Source organism: Salmo salar, chromosome 13 (assembly GCF_965601325.2).
Source record: "Salmo salar chromosome 13, fSalSal1, whole genome shotgun sequence".
NCBI lineage: Eukaryota > Metazoa > Chordata > Actinopteri > Salmoniformes > Salmonidae > Salmo > Salmo salar.
In genome coordinates, this window is record NC_138303.1 from 79,346,640 (window position 1) to 79,359,521 (window position 12,882).

Consider the following 12,882-nt stretch of genomic DNA (forward strand, 5'->3'; position numbering starts at 1 on the left):
CCGTGCTGTTTTAATGCACTTTATTTCTGTCAATGAGCATGTAGAATATCTCTAGGTATAGAATAAAACAACATTAATTCGTACAAGCTATCAAATATTAGCAAGAGCAGCACTCTGCTGGTCTGGGCTGGTAAAATACAATTGTTAAATGGAGTAGCTAATAAGAGCAAAAGTAAAAATAGATCCTGGGTAGGTTACCCGACACTGGTTAGAGTGGAGTGGGGTTGTGAGAGTTATTTCCTCACACCTTGGATTGAAATGTGGGCCAGGACAGGGTGGGCTCAGTCTGGGTAATAACCTAAATTATGTACATTCTAACAAGCAATATGGTGTTAGGTCTAATTAATACAAAAACATTGTGCTCATTAGGCCTAGCCCGGGGGGGGGGGGGGGGGGGGTGTGTGTGTGTGTGTGTGTGTGTGTGTGTGTGTGTAATATGATATTGCAGACTGCTGGACTTGGTCACCTGAATTGCAGTACCATCCCATCTCAATCAGTCACATTTTATTTATAGGCTATAATCCTTTTCACAACAATATTTCTCACACAAAATACTATGGTAAATCTCCCAGACAGTCCCAGACTAAATTCAGAATCAACTACTTCCACAGACTGGGTTTGAAAGATACTGTAGACCATTGGAGATGTTAGGGGTCACAGGCTGCTCTTCTCACTCTCTGTGGGCAACAATTCTAAGGTCATGTTCAGTTCATGAGTGTACTACAGACATTTAGGGAGTTCAATTCTCATTCTGTAGTATGTATGTACTATGTGGGCTCCTCCTCAGGTTGCCAACACTGTATTGATTACTTTAGCTGGAAAGGTCACTGCATATGTTGAAAAGCTTTTATACAGGCTGCTTGTGTCAGCTAATTTCTGTGTGGTAGTAATCCTGTTTTATGAGGGGAATGGAAGTTTAGGCAATCCCATTTCAGATTCAAGTGTAAGATAATACAGTCCTACACTACATGGCCAAAATTATGTGGACACCTCTTCAAATTACTGGATTTGGCTATTTCAGCCACACCCATGGCTGACAGGTGTAAAAAAATTGAGCACACAGCCATGCAATCTCCATAGACAAACATTAGCAGTAGTATGGCCCGTACTGAAGAGCTCAGTGACTTTAAATGTGGCACCGTCATGGGATGCCACCTTTCCGACAAGTCAGTTCATCAAATTTCTTCCCAGTCAACTGTAAGTGCTGTTATTGTGAAGTGGAAACGTCTAAGAGCAACAACGGCTCAGCCGCGAAGTGGTAGGCCACACAAGCTCACAGAACAGAACCACCGAGTGCTAAAGCACGTAATGCATAAAATCGTATGTCATCGGTTGCAACACTCACTACCGAGTTCCAAACTGCCTCTGGAAGCAACATCAGCTACAAGAACTGTCTGTAGGGAGCTTCATGAAGTGGGTTTCCATTTCCGAGCAGCCGCACACAAGCCTAAGATCACCATGCACAATGCCAAACGTCAGCTGGAGTGGTATAAAGCTTGCAGAGTAATGGTCTGGGTATCAGGTTTAAGGTAAGACCCAGATGCAGACCGTGTTGAATAAACAATAATTTCATGATCCAATAGGGTCAGGCAATATACAGGTCAAGGCAGGCAGGGGTCAGTAACCAGAGGTGAGGCAACGGTACCGGACGGCAGGCAGGCTCAGGTTAAGCAGAGGTCAAAAATCCAGCAGGGGGCAAAGGTACTGTAGGCAGGCTCAGGGACAGGCAGAGTGGTCAGACAGGCGGGCTTGGAGTCAGGACAGGCAAGGGTCAAAACCAGGAGGACGAGAAAAGAGAGACTGGGGAAAAACCAGGCGCTGAGAAACTAAAGCTGGTTGACTTGACAAACAAGACAAAATGGCAATGGACAAGCAGAGAATTCAGGAATATATACACAGGGGATAATGGGGAAGATAGGCGACACCTGAAGGGGGGTGGAGACAATCACAAGGACAGGTGAAACAGATCAGGGTGTGACGCTGGGGCTGTTTTTCATGGCAGGCCCTTACCTGTTTCCACATGACAATGCCCCCGTGCACAAAGCAAGGTCCATACAGACATGGTTTGTCGAGATAGGTGTGGAAGAACTTGACTGGCCTGCACAGAGCCCTGACCTCAACCGCATGGAACACTTTTGGGATGAATTGGAACACCGACTGCGAGACAGGCCTAATCACCCAACATCAGTGCTCGACTTCACTAATGCTTTTGTGACTGAATGGATGCAAGTCCCCGCAGCAATGCTCCAACATCTAGTGGAAAGCCTTCCCAGAACAGTGGAGTCTGTTAAAGTAGCAAAAGGGGGACCAACTCCATATTAATGCCCATGATTTTGGAATGAGATGTTCGACGAACAGGTATCCACATACTCTAGGTCATGTAGTGTATTTCAAAAAACACCACATAGCCTAGTCTGGTGTAAAGTGACAAAGTAAAAATACTTTTAAGTACTACTAAAGTAGTTTTTGGGGGTATCTTTACTTTTACTCCACTACACTCTTAGAAAAAGGGTGCTATCTAGAACCTAAAAGGGTTCTTCATCCGAAGAACACTTTTGGAACCCTTTTTCTAAGAGTGTACATTCCTAAAGAAAATATATACTTTTTACCATACAGTTTTCCTGACATCCAAAAGTAGGCTACTCATTACATTTAGAATGCTCAGGCAGGACAGCAATCCTGACCGGTTGCATCACCGCCTGGTATGGCAACTGCTCGGTATCTGACCGTAAGTCACTACAGAGGGTAGTGCGTACGGCCCAGTACATCACTGGGGCCAAGTTTCCTGCCATCCAGGACCTATATAATAGAAGGTGTCAGAGGAAAGCCCATAAAATTGTCAGAGACTCCAGTCACCCCAGTCATAGACTGTTTGCTCTGCTACCGCACGGCAAGCGGTACCGGAGCACCAAGTCTAGGACCAAAAGGCTCCTTAACAGCTTCTACCCCCAAGCCATAAGACTGCTGAACAATTAACCAAAATGCCACCGGACTATTTACATTGACACCCCCATTTGTTTTGTACACTGCTGCTACTCGCTGTTTATTATCTATGCATGGTCACTTCACCCCTACCTACATGTACAAATTACCTCTACTAACCTGTACCCCTGCACACTGACTCGGTACCGGTACCCCCTGTATATAGCCTCGTTATGTTATTGTGTTACTTTTTATTTTTTACTTTAGTTTATTTGGTAAATATTTTCTTAACTCTTGAACTGCACTGTTGGTTAAGGGCTTGTAAGTAAGCATTTCATGGTAAGGTCTACACTTGTATTCAGCGCATGTGACAAATGAAGTTTGATTTGACTTGATTTGAATATGTTCCAATTCCAAACCTATTAATATAACGCATTACCTCTAATGTGGCTGACTCACTAAACACAAATACTGCATTTGTAAATTGTGTCTGAGTGTTGGAGTGTGCTAGTTTTGGACAAGTCTTTTTAGCTAACATTCCATTCCTTTCCACTTCTGTCATTTGCCAAAGAGACTGGCCTTCCAGCAGTCTCAACGTTCAGTATGCAGTTGCTGATTGGGAGTTGGAAACAATATTAATATTTTCCATATATAATTTGAAGAACAATATTAAACAATACCTTTACAACCTGCTATGGCCATTCCCTTGTGAGAACCCACTGGGAACACACTGGTTGAATCAACGTTGTTTCCAAGTAATTTCAATGACTTGTAATGCACATTAAGACCACAAGATGTCACCAAATTATTTTCCCAACACTTTCCCTGGCTGCCACTGCTCTTGCTCAACAAAAAATGTCCTCTGTGTTTTTAAATGTTTTATTTCACCTTTATTTAACCAGGTAGGCCAGTTGAGAACAAATTCTCATTTACAACTGCGATCTGGCCAAGATAAAGCAAAGCAGTGCGACAATAAGCAACAACACAGAGTTACATGTGGGATAAACAAAAGTACAGTCAATAATACAATAGAAAAATCTATATACAATGTGTGCAAATTGAGTAAGGACATACGGCAATAACTAGGCCATAGTAGCGAAGTAATTACAATTTAGCAAATTAACACTGGAGTGATAGATGTGCAGATGATGTGCAAGTAGAAATACTGGTGTGCAAAAGAGAAAAAAAGTAAATAAAAACAATATGGGGATGAGGTAGGTAGTTGGATGGGCTATTTACAGATGGGCTGTGTACAGCGATCGGTAAGCTGCTCAGATAGCTGATGCTTAACGTTGGTGAGGGAGATATAAGTCCAACTTCAGCGATTTTGGCAATTCGTTCCAGCCATTGGCAGCAGAGAACTGGAAGGAAAGGCGGCAAATGAGGTGTTGGCTTTGGGGATGACCAGTGAGATATACCTGCTGGAGTGCGTGCTAAGGGTCAGTGTTGTTATGGTGACCAGTGAGCTGAGACAAGGCAGAGCTTTACCTAGCAAAGACTTATAGATGACCTGGAGCCAGTGGGTCTGGCGACGAATATGTAGTGAGGGCCAGCCGACAAGAGCATACAGGTCGCAGTGGTGGGTGGTATATGGGGCTTTGGTGAGAAAACAGATGTGTCATCACAACTTTTGGAGATATTTGAACATATCGATTTTGTGGTAAATTGATTTTAAAAAATTAAAACGTGAAAAAGTTGTAGATATATTCCAATGAAGTTAGATCTATAATTTTATTTAATTTTTTTAATATACAAGTAGGAAAACCTTAAGATAAATAATCCACTTGTTTAGAAACACTGATATATATTTTATTTTTGTAATGTTATGCGTTTCTACCTGTCATTTAAACAATGACTATCCCAGTTAGCGCTAGTTTATGTTAACTTGCTAGCTAGCAACTTCATTAGCTGATTGTCTGAGGTAAAATATATTAAAAAGATAACTTAGTTGCAGTTGTAAATGTTTCCACTAGGGACTGATAGCTTTACAGTTAATGTTACTTTATAGCCTTTTAGCTATTTTACACAGTATTCTATGTCATATAGTTTCACCGTATGGATGGTGCCAGGTTTCCTCCAGATGTGACGCTTGGTATTCAGGCCAATAGTTGAATCTTGGTTTCATCAGACCAGAGAACCTTGTTTCTCATGGTCTGAGAGTCTTTAGATGCCTTTTGGCAAACTCCAAGCTGGCTGTCATGTGTCTTTTACTGAGGAGTAGCTTCTGTCTGGCCACACTACCATAAAGGCCTGATTGATGGAGTGTTGCAGAGATGTTTGTCCTGCTGGAAGGTTCTCCCATCTCCACAGAGGAACTCTGGAGCTCTGTCAGTGACCATCGGGTTCTTGGTCACTTCCCTGACCAAGGCCCTCCTCTCCCGATTGCTCAGTTTGGCCGAGTGCCAGCTCTTGGAAGAGACTCGGTGGTTCCAATATTCTTCCATTTAAGGATGATGGAGGCCACTGTGCTCTTGGGGACCTACAATGCTTGCAGACATTTTTTGGTACCCTTCCTCGACACAATCCTGTCTCGGTGTTCTATGGACAATTCCTTCGATCTCATGCCTTGGTTTTTGCTCTGACATGCACTGTCAACTGTGAGACCTTATATAGACAGGTGTGTGCCTTTCCAAATCATGTCCAATCAATTGAATTTACCACAGGTGGACTCCAATTAAGTTGTAGAAACATCTCAAGGATGATCAATGGAAACAGGATGCATCTGAGCTCAATTTCGAGTCCCATAGCAAAGGGTCTGAATACCTATATAAATAAAGTATTTCTGTTTTTTTGTTTTGTCATTATGTTCTGTTTTGTCTTTACTGTTTTCACTTTGTCATTATGGGGTATTGTGTGTAGATTGCTGAGGATTGTTTTTATTTAATCAATTTTAGAAGGCTGTAACGTAACAAAATGTGAAAAAAAGTCAAGGGGACTGAATACTTTCCAGAGGCACTGTAGATGTCTGCAGCGCAGAAGAAAAAAAAATCCAGCACCCTCATGGGACGAACTACTTCCAGCACAGGTGTTGGTCGCCTAAATTCACAAATTGGCTAGGCCTAATATATAGGCTAGCATACGAATGGTGGATTAATAGCCCCAGCCTATGAACAAAATTTGAATTTACAGTCTTCACTGTTCCCTTCCGCTAGCTTCTCCACTGGCCTTTCAGTAAAAAAAATATATATATTTTCGAGGAAAGAAGCACCTTGCTCTTGCTTGCTGGATAAAAAATAGGCTAGTGTTCACAATGAACTGGCGGGAAGTTTGAATGTCGTAAGATTCTTTGGTGTGATGTGATCACATAGGCTGGTGGTAAAAATACAATAAACGGGAATGCTTTGTTCTCCCCACACCCTATGTTCCTAGCCCACGCCCAACGCTTGTTTACAATGAAATATGTCAGAATGCCTGTTAGAATGTGATTGCTGGTAAAGTGACATAAGTTGCAAGGAGTGAAATGTACAGTAATAGCTGAACAGAGACGGCAAGTAGGCTGAGTGTGCCCCTCGCTGTCAGAAAATAAAATAAAAATGCAATCGTGCTGCATTATATGTATAGCATTTACTTTTACTCAAGTATGGCAATTGAGTCCTTTTCCCACCATTGTTAGGCTACTTGAGTACATTTAAATTGATACTTTTACTCTAGTATTTTACTGGGTGACTTTCGCTTGAGTAATTTATTAACTTTACTTGTTCAACGATCAGTGGGCTGAAAACTTTTTCCGTACAGCTTTGGTTTTGCTGCTATTTTGTTTTTAGCTTTTGTCAACAGGGGGCGGCAAAAGCTCATTAATAGGAATTCAGGTACAAAACTGCCGATGCTTCCTTTTTACATTGTGTAACTGGTAATTGAACTACATTTTGCAGTAGCTTGGTGGTAGTTGAACTTAATTAAAATCTAAGTAGTTTTCAGCAGCTGTTCTTTTTTAGCTATGCAGCTAACTGGACCCACAAAATCCTTTTTGCCCAATTCTCACTTGAAACAGCGTTAGTCAAAATTACTGATGCATACTACCCCAAAGTGACCCGTCTTGCCATTGTAGAGGACAATTTTGGAAATGGGAGGCTAGGAATGGCAGTTACATTCCCAGCCACATCGTGTAGACCAGCTGCCTCTTCAGAATCTTGTAGTAATTAGCCACATATTGCCTTTGGTGGGCCGAGTAAGCTATCAATTGTCTTTTTTTTTTTTAAACAATGAAACCCATCGAAGCACTTGAATCTCCAGCTTTAAACCATGTGAAAGTAATACCTCAGCAGAGTCATAAAAATGTTTTTCTCCACTAAGTTAACTTGTCCTCACTGTGATCTGCTACAAAAGGCATTGGCAAGTATTAACAGTGATGTGCTCCTGTACCCAACATGCGTGGGTACAAGTCATATAAAAAGGTTCAATAAAATTTGTTTCATTACAAGTGTGACAATACAATGTTTCTAATACATCATGAAAGACACCTGATGCAATCAATTTAAGATATACATGTTGCATTGTTGTATAAGAACATTCAAAGCTATGAAAGGAAACTGAAGACAAAATAAATGAAATACCTTTATTGTGCCTTTATGGCTTCAAGAATAAAAAACTATAATCAGTAACTTTTTTAAAAAGCAAGGGAAACTTAAGGTCCTCCCCTGAGTCGCAGCACAAGATGGAGGGTGGATTCTTTCTGGATGTTGTAGTCTGAGAGGGTGCGGCCATCTTCCAGCTGCTTGCCGGCGAAGATCAGCCTCTGCTGGTCTGGCGGGATGCCCTCCTTGTCCTGGATCTTGGCCTTCACATTCTCAATGGTGTCGCTTGGCTCAACCTCGAGGGTGATGGTCTTGCCTGTCAGGGTCTTGACGAAGATCTGCATACCTCCCCTGAGACGCAGCACAAGATGGAGGGTGGATTCTTTCTGGATGTTGTAGTCTGAGAGGGTGCGGCCATCTTCCAGCTGCTTGCCGGCGAAGATCAGCCTCTGCTGGTCTGGCGGGATGCCCTCCTTGTCCTGGATCTTGGCCTTCACATTCTCAATGGTGTCACTTGGCTCAACCTCGAGGGTGATGGTCTTGCCTGTCAGGGTCTTGACGAAGATCTGCATACCTCCCCTGAGACGCAGCACAAGATGGAGGGTGGATTCTTTCTGGATGTTGTAATCTGAGAGGGTGCGGCCATCTTCCAGCTGCTTGCCGGCGAAGATCAGCCTCTGCTGGTCTGGCGGGATGCCCTCCTTGTCCTGGATCTTGGCCTTCACATTCTCAATGGTGTCGCTTGGCTCAACCTCGAGGGTGATGGTCTTGCCTGTCAGGGTCTTGACGAAGATCTGCATACCTCCCCTGAGACGCAGCACAAGATGGAGGGTGGATTCTTTCTGGATGTTGTAGTCTGAGAGGGTGCGGCCATCTTCCAGCTGCTTGCCGGCGAAGATCAGCCTCTGCTGGTCTGGCGGGATGCCCTCCTTGTCCTGGATCTTGGCCTTCACATTCTCAATGGTGTCGCTTGGCTCAACCTCGAGGGTGATGGTCTTGCCTGTCAGGGTCTTGACGAAGATCTGCATACCTCCCCTGAGACGCAGCACAAGATGGAGGGTGGATTCTTTCTGGATGTTGTAGTCTGAGAGGGTGCGGCCATCTTCCAGCTGCTTGCCGGCGAAGATCAGCCTCTGCTGGTCTGGCGGGATGCCCTCCTTGTCCTGGATCTTGGCCTTCACATTCTCAATGGTGTCGCTTGGCTCAACCTCGAGGGTGATGGTCTTGCCTGTCAGGGTCTTCACGAAGATCTGCATCTTTGCACCTGAAAATAGTGAAATCAATTAATCATAACAATAATCCAAATTATGTCCCTACTGAATTAGTGTACCACTCAATACTAATGTCCATTGTTAACGCAAAGTGAAAATATTACTGCAGTGAAGTAACACATCAAACCTGTTAGTCTGATGCCAATCACTTTTAATTTAATGCATTTGCAATTATGCAAGCTCAAATCGGCCCAAAAGCATACATAGCTCAAATTTGTTGGACTGTGTAACCAAATATTTTATTATAATTAAACCAAGATATACCACAGCCTGTAGTTTCCAAGTGGGACAAATTAGTCAAGTGGGCAGAGCCAAGCATGCGCTAGCTAGACCCTATTAGGTGTTCTAGCATATATCCGTTTAGTAACTCAATTCTCCTTTGCACTCCTAAACCTGATTTTTTTTACTTTAAAACGGTAAAGTCTATTGAAAAAAACGTAGTCAACTCTGTTCATAACAGAATTTATTTTTTGGAACAGAACTTAAAGATAAAATGTTTCGTCGATGAGGAAGTGTAAAATGTCGGCCAAAATACATCTTCTCCAACTGGGCTTGAATGCTTCACATTTATACATCCGGTGAAATCTGTCTGTTCTCTGTGGCGTAACGTTATCGTTTGGATTCCGTACCGGCGCCATTTTCCCCCCTCTAACTAGTGTGCCCTTTGTTCAGCTGGCTAGCGAAGCAGCATAAAAATGGGGGAGAAAAATAATCGTCGCTACGGCTAACAAACTTCCAGGGAGTTTGAGAAATATTTCACTTGTACAATTGAGGCTTTTTTTAAATGAGTAAGGCACAAATTAAATATTGTGAGGAAAGAGCGAAACAAAGTTGTTCAACACCATTCCAGTAACGTTACAATTCGACCTGACAGTCTAACGTTACTGGAATGGTGTTGAACAAAGGTGTTTCGCTCTTCCCTCACAAAATATATATTTTTTAAAGCAAGTAAATCCAGCCCAGTAGTTAGCTAACAAAATACTATATGTAATTTTTTTAAAACGTTAAACTTAGACATATCAAATCAGTGTACTTACGATTGACCGCAAAGAAGATTTCAAGAAATAGTTTGTAATTTCTTCTTGCTTCTGGGTTAAATATATTTCATTGAGGGAGCGCTGTATTTATACAAAGAAAACGTTGTGACGTAGAAAAGCGTCATGTGACAATATCCATCCGCTATTGAAAACATAGTCCGTTCTGTAACCTGTACATTTACGATTTACATTGCATTAATCAATTTCGATTGCAATAAATATACATATTATAACACATATACCATTTCTCGATTAGGACAAGGTGATTTAAAAACATTACTCGCGGCGGAGTCACATTTATCTGCTGTGTGCTGAGATGTCTCTAGAAATTGCTGGAACGATCTTCGTGAAGAACCCATCCTCCGAATCTGTGATTGGACGCTTGTTTGTCTGAATAACGATTGGTGGATGCTAATGTATCGCTGCGTTGGAATGTGAACGTTTTCAAACTTGTCTGACTGTACCATGAACTTTCCCAACAACACTGATATGATGTTAAAAAATGTTTTGTGTCATTTCCGATCAACTGTAAAAACAGTTTGAGACTCAAATTATTATTTGGCTTGTTCAGTGTTGGGGGATTATTAATGAAACAATGGAAACTTTTTAGACAATATGTACTGTCTGTCTCATATCCTCCTATTGATATAGGCCTACTCATACTGTATCAATACCAAGACAATCCCTTCATTAAAGCTATATGGCACAACCTGTCAAATACAATTATTTGTCAGTTGTTCACATTTGTTTCTGTAAACATAATACATAAAGAGCAAATGTCATGACATTTCCCAATCGTAAAAAAGCCACCAGTAGCAGACCTTTTCATCCAACATACTTCTTAATATAGAGCAGAAACGTGCAGCATGAGGTCCAGCCTCCACGTGTTTCCCAACATATGCTACCAGCTGCTTTGTCTGCACATGTAAAGTAGGCCAGAAAAAAACTGAAAAAACTGACACTACTTAGTCCATGAGCCAGACCCCCAAATTTGGGCAGTCGGGCTCACTTGGGCCTACAATGTTTCATAGTGATTTTCTTGAAGGTCTATGTCCCTAGAGTTGGAAAATGTGTGATAGCAGTGCAGCAATGGTAGCTTTTTCTTTCATACATTTTTTTATTTAACCTTTAGTTAACTTGGCAAGTCAGTTAAGAACAAATTCTTATTTACAATGACTCCTACCAAAAGGCAAAAAGCCTCCTGCGGTGATGGGGACTGGGACAAAAATATATATATATAGGACAAAACACACATCACGACAAGAGAGACACCACAACACTACATAAAGAGAGACCTAAGACAACAACATGGCAGCAACTCATGACAACACAGCACGGTAGCAACACAACATGACAACAACATGGTAGCAACACAACATGGCAGCGCACAACATGGTAGCAGCACAAAACATGGTACAAACATTATTGGACACAGACAACAACACAAAGGCAAGAAGGTAGAGACAACAATACATCACGCGAAGCAGCCACAACTGTCAGTAAGAGTGTCCATGAATGAGTCTTTGAATGAAGAAATGGAGATAAACCTGTCCGGTTTGAGTGTTTTTTGCAGCTCGTTCCAGTCGCTAGCTGCAGCGAACTGAAAAGAGGAGCGACCCAGGGATGTGTGTGCTTTGTTTTCATCCCTCCATCCCATTAATTTTTCCTATAGGGATTTTACCCTATGACAAACAATGTCAGTATACAAAGTTATTGCTCACATATACCCTTTAATCATATATCATTGAAAAGCTTAGATTCACAGCTATCCATCAGACACCTTTTTTGGAATGTTCAGGTCAACAAACCCTTGAGGGTACATGTCAGAATGACCTGTATAAATCGCTTAAAAAAGGAAACTGATACATTTTTATATTTGTTTGACAAGTGGTTCTGAAAGGTCGTGAAATTACCTTTCAAATTATATATAATAAAGCCAACTAAGAAAACACCAGCTACAACTATTGTTTCAAAATAGCCCATATTGTGCCATTGACAAGAGAATATTGGAAGCTTAGCCATAGAATTCCATATAGTGGGGCAGCTATGTTTTTGGATTGTAACTTTAGTGATAGAGGCACCATATTTCACACAGACAGCTAGAACAAGGTTTGAAAATGATTTGTAGATACAGGGCCATCACAGGATTCACGTATTAACCCCACAGAAGCCTTTTAAGAACTCAATGGGGTCTCATTGGATCAATTTTGCATGACCATACCTGTATGAAATATAATTGTAGTATGAATGTGTGACGGATATAAAGATGTTAAATGATTCACAGAATTGTGGTAATGTGCCCAAAAAGTTGTCTGAATTGCTGATTTCTGAAAATGTCATGGTCAATAATTGCAATATTAATTACAATAGCAATAATTACAATACAATAGCTTCAAGTTCCTTGGTGTCCACATCACCAACAAACTAACATGGTCCAAGCACACCAAGACAGTCGTGAAGAGGGCACGACAAAACCTATTCCCCCTCAGGAGACTGAAAAGATTTGGCATGGGTCCTCAGATCCTCAAAAGGTTCTACAGCTGCACCATCTAGAGCATCCTGACTGGTTGCATCACTGCCTGTCATGGCAACTGCTCGGCCTCCGACCGCAAGGCACTACAGAGGGTAGTGCAAACGGCCCAGTACATCACTGGGGCCAGCTTCCTGCCATCCAGGACCTCTATACCAGGCGGTGTCAGAGGAAGGCCCTAAAAATTGTCAAAGACTCCAGCCACCCTAGTCATAGACTGTTCTCTCTGCTACCGCACGGCAAGCGGTACCGGAGTGCCAAGTCTAGGTCCAAGAGGCTTCTAAACAGCTTCTACCCCCAAGCCATAAGACTCCTGAACATCTAGTCAAATGGCTACCCAGACTATTTGCAATGCATAGTCACTTTAATAACTCTACCTACATGTACATATTACCTCAACTAACCGGTATCGGTACCCCCCTGTATATAGTCTCGCTTTTGTTATTTTTACTGCTGCTCTTTAATTACTTTTTACTTTTATCTCTTATTCTTATCTGTATTTTTTTGAAACTGCGTTGTTGGTTAGGGGGTCGTAAGTAAGCATTTCACTGTAAGGTTGTATTCGGTAAGCATTTCACTACACCTGTTGTATTCGGCGCATGTGACTA

At 42.0% G+C, this 12,882-nt stretch overlaps 2 protein-coding genes across 2 annotated transcripts; both read right to left on the reverse strand.

Annotated features, from left to right (window-relative positions):
• Positions 1–7,463: 7,463 nt before the first annotated feature.
• On the reverse strand, positions 7,464–7,983 carry LOC106567983 (ubiquitin). Its single transcript, XM_045693565.2, has one exon. The coding sequence runs from the start codon at positions 7,778–7,780 to the stop codon at positions 7,547–7,549; it is 234 nt and encodes a 77-aa protein (XP_045549521.2). The 5' UTR covers positions 7,781–7,983; the 3' UTR covers positions 7,464–7,546.
• Positions 7,956–8,700, reverse strand: LOC145860008 (polyubiquitin-B). Its single transcript, XM_082959738.1, has 2 exons — positions 8,011–8,700; positions 7,956–7,960 (listed from the first exon to the last, which is right to left on the reverse strand). Exons 1-2 carry the CDS (start codon positions 8,690–8,692, stop codon positions 7,956–7,958), a joined length of 687 nt encoding a protein of 228 aa, XP_082815864.1. The 5' UTR covers positions 8,693–8,700.
• Positions 8,701–12,882: the final 4,182 nt, after the last annotated feature.

Bases quoted from the DNA above. Each gene is read 5' to 3' on its own strand.
- LOC145860008 (XM_082959738.1), bottom strand. From the start codon at position 8,692: ATGCAGATCTTCGTGAAGACCCTGACAGGCAAGACCATCACCCTCGAG.
- LOC106567983 (XM_045693565.2), bottom strand. From the start codon at position 7,780: ATGCAGATCTTCGTCAAGACCCTGACAGGCAAGACCATCACCCTCGAG.